General features: G+C 54.5%; 1 protein-coding gene across 1 annotated transcript in view; it reads left to right on the top strand.

Annotated features, from left to right (window-relative positions):
* AHRR (aryl-hydrocarbon receptor repressor) overlaps window positions 1-11,464 on the top strand; it is a 78,622-nt gene extending 67,158 nt beyond the window's left edge. The window contains exons 7-11 of the mRNA XM_032415300.1: window positions 1,686-1,819; window positions 5,227-5,426; window positions 6,432-6,493; window positions 6,869-7,007; window positions 7,816-11,464. Coding sequence (XP_032271191.1) covers window positions 1,686-1,819; window positions 5,227-5,426; window positions 6,432-6,493; window positions 6,869-7,007; window positions 7,816-8,875 — 1,595 coding nt within the window. The 3' untranslated portion in view covers window positions 8,876-11,464. The remainder of the gene's footprint in view (window positions 1-1,685; window positions 1,820-5,226; window positions 5,427-6,431; window positions 6,494-6,868; window positions 7,008-7,815) is intronic.
* Window positions 11,465-14,923: the final 3,459 nt, after the last annotated feature.

Below are 14,923 nucleotides of genomic sequence, written 5' to 3' on the forward strand. Positions count from 1 at the left end.
TTATGAAGCTCAGAACAAAACTGGACAAGAGTCATAGTCCTACATGCAGTTGTACTGAAATGGTATTTTTAAGGGCAAAGAACAATGCAGGCAAAATTTGTCAGAGCAACTATCTCTATCGGGATGAGGGTGGGTGGGGAGCAGAGACAGATGCCAGTGGCACTCAGTGGAACACACATGCATGTGTCTGTGCGTGCAAGGGACGGGGCAGGCACGTGGTGGGGGCATGTGGGGGATGGGGGGATGGGTGTGTGTGGCAGGTATGTGTGTGTGCATGTGGTGGGACAGGTGTATGTGTAAAGGAGGGCATGTGTACGGAGGGAGTGGGTGTGTGAGGGTATGTGGTGGGGCAGGTGTGTGTATGGGCATGCATGTGGCAGGATATGTGTGGGGTGTGTGTGCACGCAGGGTGTGTGTGTGCATGATGGGATGTATGTGTGATGGTGTGTGTATGCGTGGTGGGTGTGTGTGTGAGAGGGGGTGTGTATGTGTGGCAGCATGTGTGTGAGGTGGGGTGTGTGTGTGTGTTTGGCAGTGTGTACGTGTGAGGTGGTATGTGTGTGTGAGTTGGTGTGTATGTGAGGCAGGGTGTGTGTGTGAGTGTGTGAGATGGGGTGTATGTGGTGTATTGTGAGGTGAGGTATGTGGAGTATGTGTGAGGCAAGGTGTGTGGGGTGTGTGTGTGCATGGTAGGATGTGTGTGGTGGGGTGTGGGTGTGTGTGAGGTGCTGTGTGTGTGAGATGGGGTGTGTGTATGTGTGTGTGAGGGGGTTTGTGTGAAGCAGGCTGTGTGTGTGTGTGGTGGGGGCTGTGTGTGTGAGTTGGGGTGTGAGTGTTGGGGTGTGTGTGGGTGTGAGGCAGGCTATGTGTGAGGAGGACTGTGTGATGAGGTGTGTGTGAGGCGAGCTGTGTGTGAGATGAGCTGTGTGTGTGTGGTGGTATGTTTGTGTGTATGTGCGTGTGTGAGAGGCAGGCTGTGTGGAGATGTGTATATAAGTTGGGGTGTGTGTGAGGCAGGCTGTGTATGTGGTGGTGTGTATGTGAGTTGGGGTGTGTGTGGTGGGCTCTGTGTGTGTGTGGTGTGTATGTGAGGTGGGCTCTCTGTGGTAGAGTGTGTGTGTGGTGGGATGTGAGTTGGGGTGTGTATGGGGTGGTGTGTGTGGGGGGTGGGGTTCTGTGACTTGGGATGTGTGTGTGTGTCATTTTGGAAGTGTGTGTGGTGTGTGTGAGGCGGGCTGTGTGTGTGGGAGGGGGTTCGTGAGGTGGCCTGGGTGTGGGGGGTGGCAGCGCGCACGGTGGCACGCAGAGGGCGGTGGTGTGGGAGGCGTGCGTGTGCGAACGTGTGTGCACGCGGCAGGGTGTGTGTGTAGGTGTCAGGCGGGCTGTGGGGGGTGGCAGCGCGGGTGGGTCGCAGGCAGAGGGTGGCGGTGTGGGAGGACCGCGTGTGTGACCGCGCGTGTGTGAACGTGTGAGGCCGTATGCACGCGTGCGTGACTGTGTGCCCACAGGTGTGGCCGCGTGTGACCCTGTGTGGCCGCGGACGCGGCGGGCCGGCGGGCCGGCGGGCGGGGGCGCGCACCTCCGCGCTGGGCGCTCGCCCCCGGGCGCACGCCCCGAGCCCCTCAGAGCACACTCACCGCCTCTCTCTCCGCCGCGCCCCCGCGCCGGTGCCATGGCGGCCGCAGAGGACGCCGTGCTGGGGAGGCTGCTGCGCGCGCAGGAGGGAGGCGCGGGCTCGCCCACGGACTTCTCGGCCTTCCTGACGCGCTGCTTCGTGTGCCGCGTGCGCTGCCTGCTGGACAGCACCTCGGGCTTCCTGGTGAGTGCGCGCCCCCTGGCGGCCAGAGGCGCCCCGCGCGCGGAGGGGTTTGCGGGAGCGGGGGCGGGGGCGGGGGCGGGAGCGGGGGCGGGGGCGGGGGCGGAGACGCCCGTGAACGTCTGAGCTGGGGCGGGAGCGGGGGCGGGGGCGGGGGCGGGAGCGGAGCCGCCCGTGAACGTCTGCGCTCGGTTTCGTCTGCTTAGTTGCACCTCCATCGAGACTCTCTCAGAGACGTTTGGCCGGCGCACCCCGCAGCCTGGCGTGCGCCCCCGCTTCTGCGCAGGCGGTTGGGTTTAACCTCTTGTCTTGCCAGCAGACACTTGGGGTTTCCATCTCCCATCCTCTTAGGGCCCCTGGGGAGAGGCGGGAGGGGCGGACCCCAGCCCACCCAGACCTCAGCGGGCCTCGCATCCCGGGGTCGGGGTGGGGGTGGGGAGGGGTCCGCTCTGCGGAGCCCCCGCCGCTGCGGCGCCCCCCGCCCTCCTGTGCCGCGGCCGCAGACCAACACCGTGACCCCTGACCCCAGGACTCCCAGGCCTCTTGTCATCGGGCGGCCCCTCGGGATGTGTGCACTCTTCCCCCGCCCCACCTGGACTGTGGGCCCCTCAAGAGTCTCTCTCTCACCTTGACCTTGGGGTCCTGCTGGGGTCCGCAGGAGGGATACGCCCTCAGTGTTCCGCTGGGCTGGACCGGGCTGGGGATCTCCAGTAGGTGCTCAGCCTGTGTTGGAGGAAAGTGAGCAGAGGACCGTGGGCGTTCCTCTGGATTGTCTTCCAAGTGGCTCTGAAAGCAGGGAGCCCTGGGGAAGCCCCCACAGACCAGCGTGAGCGGAAGAGGCCCTCACCTGTGCACACGAGCCCTTGGGTATCCTGCCTGCTGGCTTGTCCCCTACATGCGAGCTTCCCTCCATTTTCTTGACTCATGCGGACCTCTTCCAGCCCAGGGCCTGCTGTGTGCAGCACCGTGCAGAGCGCGAGCCCCAGAGCTTCCCTACTGCTCTTTGAGCGGCTTTCGGGAAATGCACCCCCAAGCCATTCCACATCCAAGTCATCTGAGGGTCCTGGGCTGAGCAGCAGGCTCTTGAGATCAGACCACAGGTGGGGCTCAGTGGGGAGAGGCCTCATCTGCCCACAGGGTGGGCAGTACTTTCCATTAACCCTTTCCTGTTGGCGGGTCTTTTATTTTTTTTTAATAAAAACATTGCTCATATGTAATACACATCCAGTCATTTCAGAAGAGCAGAGAACAAAATACAAAAATGTCCTCCTTTGCATACCCAGGCCCCTTTCCAGATATCAGCACCCCAGTACTGTCCTTCCTGAAGCTCTCCTCACCCAGCCTCCCCAATTTTCTGTTCTACCCTGACCAGTGTGAGAGGGCTGAGCTTGTGGTGTTCTTGTGGACTCTCCCCAGGACTCAGGACCCTCTCTGCCTCCACATGTGCTCCCTGAGCCTCACCTGGCTGACCCCTCTCCAAACTGGAGGTCCTCAGAGGAGACGCTGCACTTTCAGAGTCCCGTGTCACCCACTCAGGCCATCCAACCTGCCAGGTTGCTCTACATTTGCCCAGAGTGATGGCAGCTTAGGAAATCACTCCAGGCTGCCTCTTGGTGGTCATGTGTCATTTACGGCAATATTTTGGCCTCAGCCATCTGGCAGTACAATGGCAGCTTCATGTTCCCCGGATTTATTCTACTGATTTAAGGGGACAGTGAAGAAGGTTGCTGGTGGGTGATGGTAGGAATGTCTCTGGAACCAGCTTTGAAGACCCAGGAGGCTCAGCCCTACAGCAGAGGCATCCCACACTGCGTATTTCTGCAGGCCTTTCTGTGCACACCAGGACCTTCACAAGAGAAATAGCTTTTTATTTGCACTATGGTCCCAGATCTGCTGCCACCGTGCATACAATGATTGCTCATCTTTTATTTAGGTGATTAGTTGACCATAAAGTCTTTTATTTTGATAATATTTTGTTCTAAATTTTATGAAAACTAATATAGTTACTATTTATTGGCTTATAAGGAATGTCCACTTTTTAAAATTGGATAACCAATTCCTGGAAATTGGAAATTCTTATTTTCAGATGACATAAAGTTGGAGGGATTTTTACTATACAATCAAACAGAAATTAGAATATAGGTTAAAATGAAATGGTAAAAAACAATGCACTGAATAGAGGAAACAAGCAAAAGAAATTTGTCTGAAAATGTTTGATTATACTAATTCATGAAATTCGTTACTGCACACACTAGAAAGGGCTTAGGCATTCAAAAGGAATGCACTGGGAACAGGCAAGTGCACATGACTTATGGCTCTTCCTGGCATTCCCCTGTGACTCTGTGGAAGCCACCCTCTTTCCATAGTCAGGTCAAAGTGGTGCTCCTGTCCAGACCGGCTCAGGCCACCTGTGAGAACCCATTGTTACATCAGGAATTTAGAGGCCTGTTGACATTTAGTTGGTAGCTTGAAATCAGCCATGATGGGAATATTTCCACCAAAGAAATTGACAAACATTACAAATCAGGTCTTTTTTTCTCTGGAGAGCTGGGTGTACCTTGAATTCTCCACACCAAGAATGTGACTGGCAAGCAGTAGGTGTTTTGCAAATGTTTGTTCATTCAGTAAATCCATACACAAATGGGGAGATGGACAGATGGATGATGGGAGGATGGGGGGATGGATGGGGGTAAATGGATGGATGGAGGGATAGATGGGTGGATGGATGGATGGATGGATGAATGAGGGACTGGGTAGATGGATGGATGGATGAAGGGATGGATGAATGGGTGGATGAGGGGATGGAGGATTGGAGGGATAAGGAGAGAGAGGGCCACATTGTGGGGTCATTCTTTCATCAAGGGCAGGAATACCCTGAAGGCACTTAGTAATTTAGATTAGCTTTTCTACTGTAGAAAGATCTTTTATTTTCTTTTATCACAAACTCCTAAATTACACTATATACTCTAGATAAAATCAGGTTGTCCCTAAGCTTTATCATCATAAATGAAGAAATGACAATTCTGAAATAGAGAGTTAAAGCTGGAACAGCCCTCCGAGATTAAGGGTGGCTGATGGCTCTGCCATCTGCTCGTGTCCATGCACAGTAGCACTCACTGTGTGAGGTTCCCACACCGGCACACCCACGAGTGCACACCTGAGCACATGCCTATCAGTTAAAAGATATTACTGAAACTGCAGAGAAACTGTGAATCCCTCTGAAGGCCCTGGGATGGTCCACATCCCCAGTAGGCCAAGCATGGACGAATTGTTGGTTTGTGTCTCCTTAGTGACTCAGGATAAGATTCTTCTCCACGTTTCTAATCCTGAGAATGTGCGTTCTGCATTCTTGGATGGTGTCGCTAATTTGTTCTGTGGACGCTTCTTCATTTCTGTCTTTAAAACACCAGACGATGCAATTTCAAGGAAAACTAAAATTCCTGTTTGGACAGAAGAGGAAAACGCCGTCGGGGACTGTCCTGCCCCCTCGGCTCTCACTGTTCTGCATTGTGGTGCCTGTCCTCCTACCCTCCGTGGCGGAGGTGAAAATGAAGAGCGCATTTTTGAGGGTGAAGCACAGGGTGGACGTCTCAGCCTCTATGGACACAAAGTGAGTGAGAGTCCCCTTAGAAAGCAGCCACGCTCACTGCTGCTCCCCTGTCCCCGCTCCCCCATCCCTGCTCCCCCGTCCCTGCTCCACCATCCCTGCTTCCCCATCCCTGCTCTCCTGTCCCTGCTCCCCTATCGCCACTCCCCAATCCCTGCTCCCCTGTCCCTGCTCCCCTGTTCCTGCTCCCCATCCCTGCTCCCCTGTCTCTGCTCCCCCATCCCTGCTCCCCCGTCCCTGCTCCCCTGTCCCTGCTCCCCACCCGGCTCTGCTCCCCCCATCCCAGCTCCCCTGTCCCTGCTCCCCCATCCCTGCTCCCCTGTCCCTGCTCCCCCATCCCTGCTCCCCCATCCCTGCTCTCCTGTCCCTGCTCCCCCATCCCTGCTCCCCCATCTCTGGTCTTTACAGATACGACCAGAGGATGGGTAGGGACCAGAATGCACTATAGGGAGCTCTGACTCTAAGGCTTGTTGGCCTGGATTTGAGTCCTAACACTGACATCTGCTAGAGAGGTGGCCTAAAGGAAGTCACTTAAGCCTTGTTTCTTTCTTTTGAAAATAATGAAATAGTACCTATGAGGATGAGTTTGCTTAGAATTTAAGGTCACAAGCTCTGTGATTTCTGTGTGTGTGTGTGCTCGCTGCCCTTTGAAAGATGGTTTACTCTTCACTAATTTAGTGTTCTGGGTGAGTTTATGGAATGAAACTAGTGGAAATCACAAAAATTGACTGTATTTTCATTGTGGGCATCCAGAAAAAAACAAAAAAAACCCAAAACATTTATGTGTATGTCTACTTTCTGAAGCAAATTCATTAACCTTTTATTGGCGTGATAAGTGATGTGAATTGGAGTTTTTAGCAGATCTGTAGCTGAGGAAAGACTTACAAGCTGTAAGAAATTAAAAAGCGTCTTCTCTCCTGGGCATGACAGTGACACCAGCTCGGTGTCTGTTTCTACCAGCAGCACAAACTTACCTACATGTATTTTCCTATTATCTGTTCTTCACAGAGCGAGAGCTGCTGCAAGTCCATGTGAACCAGAATTCCACGGGAAACCCAGTTACTTTGCAGGTACTTTTCTAGATTCACTGTCTCCTGTGTTTTATTTTTATTTTTATTTTCTTTAAAGATTTTATTTATTTATTTGAGAGAGAGAATGAGAGAGAGCATGAGAGGGGAGGGTCAGAGGGAGAAGCAGACTCCCTGCTGAGCAGGGAGCCCGATGTGGGACTCGATCCCAGGACTCCAGGATCATGACCTGAGCCGAAGGCAGTCGCTCAACCAACTGAGCCACCCAGGCGCCCCTGTCTCCTGTGTTTTAAAAGGGTGAAATGTGTCTGTGTCCCTCTGGGGCTCTCCCTGCCCCAACGCTGTGGTGCATTCCTCCAAACCCAGGCTGGAGGGTGTGGGTGTCTGTGCTGAGCACCCCTCCCTAAATCCTCACAGGGAGGAACAACGGAGAAAACATTCCAGTGCTCAGGACACAAGCGGATGCGGGACGCTGGGCCCGGGTTCCAGCCAGGGCCCCATGTGTGTGCCTCAGAAACGGCCCCGACCTCGTTTCTGACCCTGAGGGGGCCGCAGGGTAAGTGGTGCTCTGGCGCAGCTGGCTCGAGGAGGAGAAGAGCCACTGGCTGCCGGTCTGGTGGCCTTGACCGGGACAGGTGAGCCTGGCTCTTAGGGGAACATGCGGGTACACATGGAGCACACCCAAACATGCATCCTACCCCGGGAGCTGTCCTTACACGTCTGGGCTGTGCCCAAGGCTGCCAGGACGCTCCACCTGAAGCCTGGACCCTGGGTGACCACCCTGTCCCCTGCCCTCACCCACACTCAGAAACCCTCTCCTCTCCCTCCTCCCGCAAGCCCCCACTGCCGGCCCTGACCAGGAGGTCTCCTCCTGGAGGACCGGCCTGGCTGCGTGGCAGGGCTCCACCTCATCCTCCTGGGCACTGCCTCCCCTGTCATCTCAAGTGTTGTGGGCACAGCGGCATGCATGCCAGTGACAGGCCGGCTCGTAGAAACTGCCGGAAAGGGTATCTATCTGCCCCTGCTTCTGGGGGTGTGTCTGACCCTTGACGCACGACGTGGGCCTCATGGAGATGCCTCCCCGCACATGCCACTCCCCGCACCCCCACCGCACCCCTGGGCCCGCAGAGCTCTGCATGGGCGTCCAGCAGGCAGTGGGAGGGTCAGTTACGGGCGAGGAGGATGCTGGCCCCAGGGTCATAGGGCTGCTGGGGTGTTAAAAACGGGGGTGGCAGGAGCGCATAGCCACACTTGCAAGTTCAGCCAGGATCATACTAACTTAATGCCTTCCCTTAGAGACCCCACCCAAGGGGGTCAGATGACCAGATCCCTGCTCTGTCTGACAGGCTGTCTCCTCTCTGCAGGGACAGGGCAGGAGACGAGCACGGGAGGGTGCCCGGCGGCTCCTCGGGAGCCAGGGGGCGGAGGGAGATACATGCATACAGTTGCTGCTTCGAGGCACCGGGACCTGTGAAGCACCTGAGCTGGATGACAGGGAAACATGGCCAGGATGGGGTTACCAAGCTGAAGCTGGAGCCCAGCAAGAGTGACCCGTTCTCCATGCGTGCTGTGTCCCTTGGTTCCTGCATGCCCTGCCCAGGCGTTCAGGGTGCTGTCCACACCGGTGGGGTAACTGCTTTCAGGAATTCACCCAGCTGTCACCCAGGAAGCCATTCTCCCAGTGCCTACACCAGCCGCACCAGCAGAGCTTTGCGGGACAGCGATCAGAGCCAGGTGCACCCTCCACCCAGCTGCCCCTTCCCCCAAGGGAGCCTGGACAATGGGCTCCCTCAGCCCAGAGGGCAGCGTCTCACAGCAGTGGGCCATTCCATCGAGGACACCAAGTTTCGAGGTGGGCCAATGGCCTCGGGAGCTCCGTGCAACCCCATCTTGTCACTTGATGTGCCCATCAAGATGGAGAGTGACTCTGGGTCTGAGGATGCGGCAGATGGCTACTCCATGTCCCCAAGCCAGGTGTGGCTGGGGGCCAGTGGTGTGGCCCAGAGACAGCTGGTCACGTTCCCTAGCAGGATGCACCTGAAGACAGAGCCGGAAGCCAGGTCCCACCCGCGTGCGCCACACCTGGGGCACAGCTTGCTGGAGGCCCACCCGAGTGGCAGGGCTCCGCTCAGACCTGGCAGGGAGCTGGCCCCCTTCCACCCCGCACACTGTGCCTGTCTGGAGCGTGTGCAAGGCCTTCCTGAGCCAGATTGTCCCCACCACTTCTGTGCACAGGGCCACCAGCCCCCTGCACTGGGCTGTGACTGCAGAGCTCCGGGGACTGCGCCCATCGTCAAACGAGAGCCCCTGGACTCACCGCTATGGGCCAGTCACAGCCAGGGCGGGGTGCCTGGAATGTTCCCCAAAAGTGCCGTGGCAACTCTGATGCCTCCCAAAGCGCCTGAGTGTGCTTTCCTGCCATAAAGTGGGGTGTTTGTAAAAGCTAGCCTCTGTCCACACTCAGACTCACCGCTCAGCTGGGATGGCACATGCAGGATCAGAGCCTTTCTTCCGCACCGCTGCATGAGTTCAGTCCCCTGGTAAGAGTGGGCAGCGTGTGCAATGGCATAGTCTGTATTTTGTAAAGTGTCATGCAAGTTCTTCAGTGCAAAGTGGTCTGAAGTCTGTTCAAGTATGACAGTATTTCTCTTTGAAGGATTAAAAGTTTTTAGAAAGTGGCCGGAGTGAGACAAGTCAGCCTGGCAGGGCATCCCCCACTCTGAGAGGCAGTGGGCTCCTGGCCGACTGGCAGTCATGCCGTAGTTCCCAGGGGTCCACACGCCCACTTCCCGGAGGATTGACGCCTCTGTGGAGTGGACTGCAGACAGCTGCACACCCTGCGTGTGAATTAGGGATTTAATTCTCTTGAGCCACAGGTGCCATGCCCCCATTCATGGAAGGAATCTGGACGGTTCCAGGGATAGAGGCTGTGTGTGCTGGGTCCTGCCCTCTCTACTATGTGCAGCATATGCTTCTCAACCCCACAGCGGAGTCTGAGGCCATGCCCAGGTGCAAATGGACAGGATAATGTCCCGCTCCTCCTGGAAGTCTGTCTGGCATTTTTCATGGGCCTCTGAAGGTGGTTCATGCTAATCTGTCTCCAGTACATGGTGAACCTCGAGTTTATAGAGTCTGGGTTTGGAAGCAGAGAGAAGGACAAAATGTAGAGAAAAGAGGTAGAAAGTCAAGTTGTCCATGGGGGCTGTGTATCGGTTTTCAGATGAGAATTCCAATCACCGCCTAAGGAAGAATTATTAGACACAAGACGGACAGGAAATGTTTTCTAGGAAAACTGTAAAGGTCATACACTCTGACCATAGAAGACCTGGATGTGAAGGCGTAACTCAGAACGTGGAAGTCTCCCACAGTCACCACCAGAGATGGACCCCCTGCCCCGCGCTAGTGCACTTGGTGTGGGGTGTGCCGTCAGCTGTGAAGGCCACCGCCAAGCCCACCTGTCCCATGGTGGACCCGCTCCTGCTCCTCAGGGACAAGAGCATCTGTCCCTAAAGTCACCTCCACCTGGGAGTCTCGGGAGGTGGCAGGAGCCCCCGGACCAGGACTTGCTGCTCCACCATTGGTACATTCTGATCTCCAGTGTGGGGCCTGTCTCTCCATCTTCTGTGGCTTCGGAGTATGAGTCTTCAGCTGAGTTCATGCACATTCACCTTGTCAGAACTCGGGGCTCGGCCGGTAGGACTGGGTCTTCTGGACACTTGCGCACACGCTGGGGTGCCCCTGCACAGGTTGCCAGCCTTGTGGAAGGGTCCCCCTTGCGGGATGGCAGGAGCTGAAGGCCTCCTCCTGGCACTGACTGAGAAGGTCACCCACTGGAGCCCAGGGTTGGGAGCGGTGTGGTCCCCTGGGGCCAGCCCAGCAGCCTCTCCCCCACTCACCTCACTGAGGCCTTGCAAAGGGTGACATTGGTGCTGCAGTATCCCCACTTCACTGCCAGAGTCTCCCCCATCTGTTATGATGGTGGCACAACCACCTGGGGACGCCTGCTGGGGCCCTCGGGCTGGCCCCGGGCCCTCCTCACATGGTTCTCATGCTGAGCAAGCACACCTCTGCTGCCGGAGACACGGGCTGGAATCTCAGAATCCTCCTCCTTCCTTCCTGGTTAAACCCGGCACCCAGGTCCCACATGTGACCGTGCACCTCCCTGGGGTCCCCATCCATGAGGGCACCAACCCTCTCACTTCATCCATGGAGAAGTCACACATCGGGCCGAGGCTGGCTGCAGGACCATGTCCTGAGATGCACTGGGGCTCCCCCAAGTATAATGCCTGCCCTTCCCCACCTCAGGGCCCAGCATACAGGGAGTACTGCATGCATGTAATGTGCAACCCGGAAAACACAGGACGGAAAAGGTGGAATTCAGACATCATTGCGTGTTTGCACACGGTAGCCAGGCCGCAGTGTAACCAAAGAAGAGCTCCAGACAAGAGCCTCAGGGAGCAGCCGTTCCGAAGCACACAGTTGTCGCTGCCCACGAGGACCATGGCACCATGCCGCCCCCTCCCCACAGGCGGCCAGATGCGCAGTTGGCAGGTGGACAGGTCCTGCTTTGCTGACAGAGAATTCGACACCTGGAAGTCAGCTCTGTGGGTCTTGTGTTCCGGAGATGCCCATCATCCCCCTGGGCCCCTTGAACACTCCGGGTCAACACCAGCAAAATGTCCTTGAGTCCGTACATGCCCCTCCTAAAAAGGATTGTGTGGGAAGATGAAGGAATGTAGAAGGTGCAGATGTGGTCACTTCCGCTTTAAAATGTCGTTATCAGTGCTAATTATAGGCTTGTATTTTTTTATTATCTCATAGCTTTTGCTTATATAGCTAAAAAATATTAAAATCAAATGTAATGTGGGAATGGATGGACAGGAGGAGATGAACACAAGTTACATTTTATATTTTTACAGCTTCTACTGGAGGAAAAAAGTTTTGGACATCTAGACTGACTTGTTGACTTTTTAAAAATGAATACATTTTAATGAAACTTTTAATACCGTTTTCTCAGTGCCTTTAGAAAGAGCCTTCATATATATTTCTGATACTGTGGTTTGTATTAAATATGCAATATTGATATAAAATAAATCACATGTTAAATCATGTTTACCATAAAGAGAAATGTCTACTTGATTTTCCAAATGAAGTAACTGTGTTTCCTTTAGTGTGTGTTTCTAGTCCTTTACTACTGGATAGAAGGCAAGAATAAAAGTGAAAATAAACATGCTGGCACCAAAAGTTGCGAGGAGGAGGGATAAGGCTGAGCGCTTGCCATGGGCTTGCTGGGCGCTTCCTCCTCACCCGCCAGTCCCTCTCCTCCTCATGTTGACGGTTGGGGGACCTTCCCAGGTGCCATTAGGATAGCCCAGACTTGCCCTGTCCTGTAGGGAACGGACACCTGGTCCCTGTGAGTGTGTGCATGTGTGTGTGTGTACAGGTATGTGATTAGGGCGCCCTCACGGCTCCATGAAGGGTGGCAAACTTCTCGCTCTGAGCTCACAGGGAGGAATGGGCAAGGGAGCTCTGTGCAGTCTCTTTGTTTCAGGGCACTGATCCCATTCTCATGGCCTAGCAGGCTAGGGTTCAGCATATGAAATCTGGGGCACATTCAGGCCACAGCAGCAGCCCACTGGCCCCCACTGGGCCTCACGCCCTCCAACACCAGTGTTGTTGGGCCCCTCTGAGTGCCAGGGCTGTGACAGTGCTGGGGACCCAGCAAGGAAAGAAAGACACAGAGCTCACTGGTGCATGCACATGGACACAGTGAGCACAGAACCACCTGGTTCTGTAATGCACGGGAAGGGGACAGGCGCCACACTAAAGGGCTGGAGGAGCGTAGCCCGGGTGGACGTTTGTGGGCAAGGCCACACGGAGGGTCACACGACAGCAGCCTGCCGGGCTGGGGGTGGCCTGGGCTGGAGTCAGAGGACAAGGAGAGGGTGGGGACAAGGTCCTGGAGGGCCTGCAGGTCACACACAGGCCTGGGAGAAAAGGGATAGAGGAGGGCTCTGTGTGGGAACAGCCATGCGCTGCAGTCTGAGGGTCATGTGGGCTGCAGGGCAGTAGGGCCCCCAAGGCCTTCCTGAGGACACAGGGAGCCCCCCCCCCCGACCGGGTCTCTAGCCTGGAGTCCTGCTTGCCCCTTTCTGGTCTCCCCGCACTTGTTTGCCCATCTAGTGGATTTGTCCACGTTCTCTTTGTAGCAGGATAGCAGCATCCCCTCAGTGACGGATTTTCTGTGTCTGTGGCTTGTCTTTTCATTTAAAGATTTTATAAAATACAAGAGTTTAACATTTTCGCATTGCAGTCTTTTTCTTTATGGCTTATGCATTTAGCATCTTAGGAAGAACCTGACAGTGCCTTTGACATAAAGCCCACGTGGTCTGTTACTAACTAACGCTGGGGCCCCACCAGTGTTCTGTGGCCCTGACCGCCCTGTTCCTCCGTGGTTTAGATGCTTTTCTCATAACCGTTTGCCTGTTTTAAAATCCATTTACTTGTGCTCTGATAGTTGATATATTTGAATGTATTTTTACATTCCAGGTACATACGTCCTTTGAGGTTTTTCGCCTGCCTTCTGTCCCCACGGGATTGCAGCTCTTTTCTCTGTTCCTTCCCCTATTTGTTTGGAAGTTACGATTCTAGTTCTATTCTTCATGTGTATTTAACAAAGTCTAAGTTGGAACTAATCAAGAGCTCTATTCTCCCAGAACAGACAAGGATCTCAGGGCCTTTAGGACATGCTACTGCACTCTGCTCTTTACTCCAAGGTTGGGGGGCTTCTCTAGAAATATTCCTGGGGTTGCTTCTGTCAAAGGGCTTCAGTGAGAGCTGCTAGGCTGAGGAGCGTGTTAGACCCAAGTGAAGTGCAGCCTCCCAGCTCTGAGTTCTTGGGGGGAGAGGGACTTCCCTGACTCAGGGAGCCCAGGACCTGGGAGAAACTGCTTTTGGGGACTTTGTTTTCCTTGGTCCACTCTTGCACTGAGGATGCATCCTTTGAGCATCCTGGCTTCGTGGAAGAGCCCTGACCCCACACATGGGTGCGAAAGCCCATCCTGGGCATCAGCCCCCTCCCCTCCTCACCCATCCTTGCTCTAGGATAGTTTTCCTTCATGCTTTCCTGAGCTTCCTTGGGCTTAGGGAAAGGGTGATTTACAAGGGTGCTCGCTATTTTCATCCAATGTTTTACAGGAGGCTTTCAGTTATTTGGTCTGCCAAAAAGAGAAGTCAAAAATTTTTTTAATCAAGTTCTATTTTTCTAGTTTTAAGGAGAAAAAAAGTCCTTTAACAGCCATCCCAATATTAACCATCCTGGCTGAGGAAGTTATTAGGGAGTCCTACCTCCAAACACAATTGTCAATAGCACAAGGCTCCACCTGGGTATGTTAAATGTTGTTATATTTTGAATTAAGCCCTAAAAGCTTTGATAATTTTGGCAATTTTTTTATTAATTTCAAAATGCCTTTACAGTTATAGTTTTAAACATAATTTCAACTTTTTGTTTACATTCTTCATTGCTCAATTTAGTAATATATTTTCATAAGTTGCTGGTACAGATGGGATAACAAAGGGATCGGCCGTCAGAGTTAGTACGCCGAAGTAGCGCCCCTCGTCTGCTGTTCAGCTGACGGCAGACTGGGGGGGGGGGGCTCACACGACCTCATCTTCCTCCCCCACCCTGCTGTGCGCGCACACTTGTGCACCCCACTCCACCTTCCTCCCGGTCGGCTCCCATTCCTGACGTGCTCCAGTCTCCTTCCTGTTTGTATGAACTTGGCTGACTTTCAGGAGGTGCTTGTCCCTACAGTCTGGCCTTTGTAACCGCGACAGTGTTCCTTTTCAGTGTGAAGGCAAACAGTGCTTCTTAAACAGGCTAGCCCTGAAATCTGAGTGGCTTCTCACTCTGGGAGTTCTGACCAGTGGGCCTCTCCTCCACACAGTAACTCAGGGACCGGCTTCCTCCCCTCCCTGCAGCTCTGCCCCACCACACTCTGATCCCGGAGCCCGCCCAGCGTCAACTGCGGGGTGCTCCCATGTGGGCTTCTGTCTGTACTCATTAGAAGTGCTGGTCATGAGATGTGCTGGTCCTGAGGGCCTGAGTTCATTCTTGATTCCAGAGTGTAACAACAACAGCTCACTAGGAAGCTGCCCAGGAACATGGGGGGTGTTGGACTGACAGTCACAGGTGCCTGATTACCAGCTGTGCCCCACCTTGTTCATTAATTTACTGAATGTCTGCCCTATGTCAGTCACTGGTCTGGGGAGGAGCTGGGGCTACAGCAAAGGAGACAAAGCCCCTGCCACACTGTAGCAGGAAAGACAGGTATGAGCTGATAAAGACAGAACATCGGTAATGGAAACCACGGGGAATACACAACATGAGGTGGACTGAGGGAGAGGCAGGGCGGCTCCCTCACAGAAGGAGGCCACAGAGGGTTACAGAGGACACATGAGCAAAGAGACCAT

This window comes from Phoca vitulina, unplaced genomic scaffold, assembly GCF_004348235.1.
Source record: "Phoca vitulina isolate PV1807 unplaced genomic scaffold, GSC_HSeal_1.0 scaffold17, whole genome shotgun sequence".
Lineage (NCBI taxonomy): Eukaryota > Metazoa > Chordata > Mammalia > Carnivora > Phocidae > Phoca > Phoca vitulina.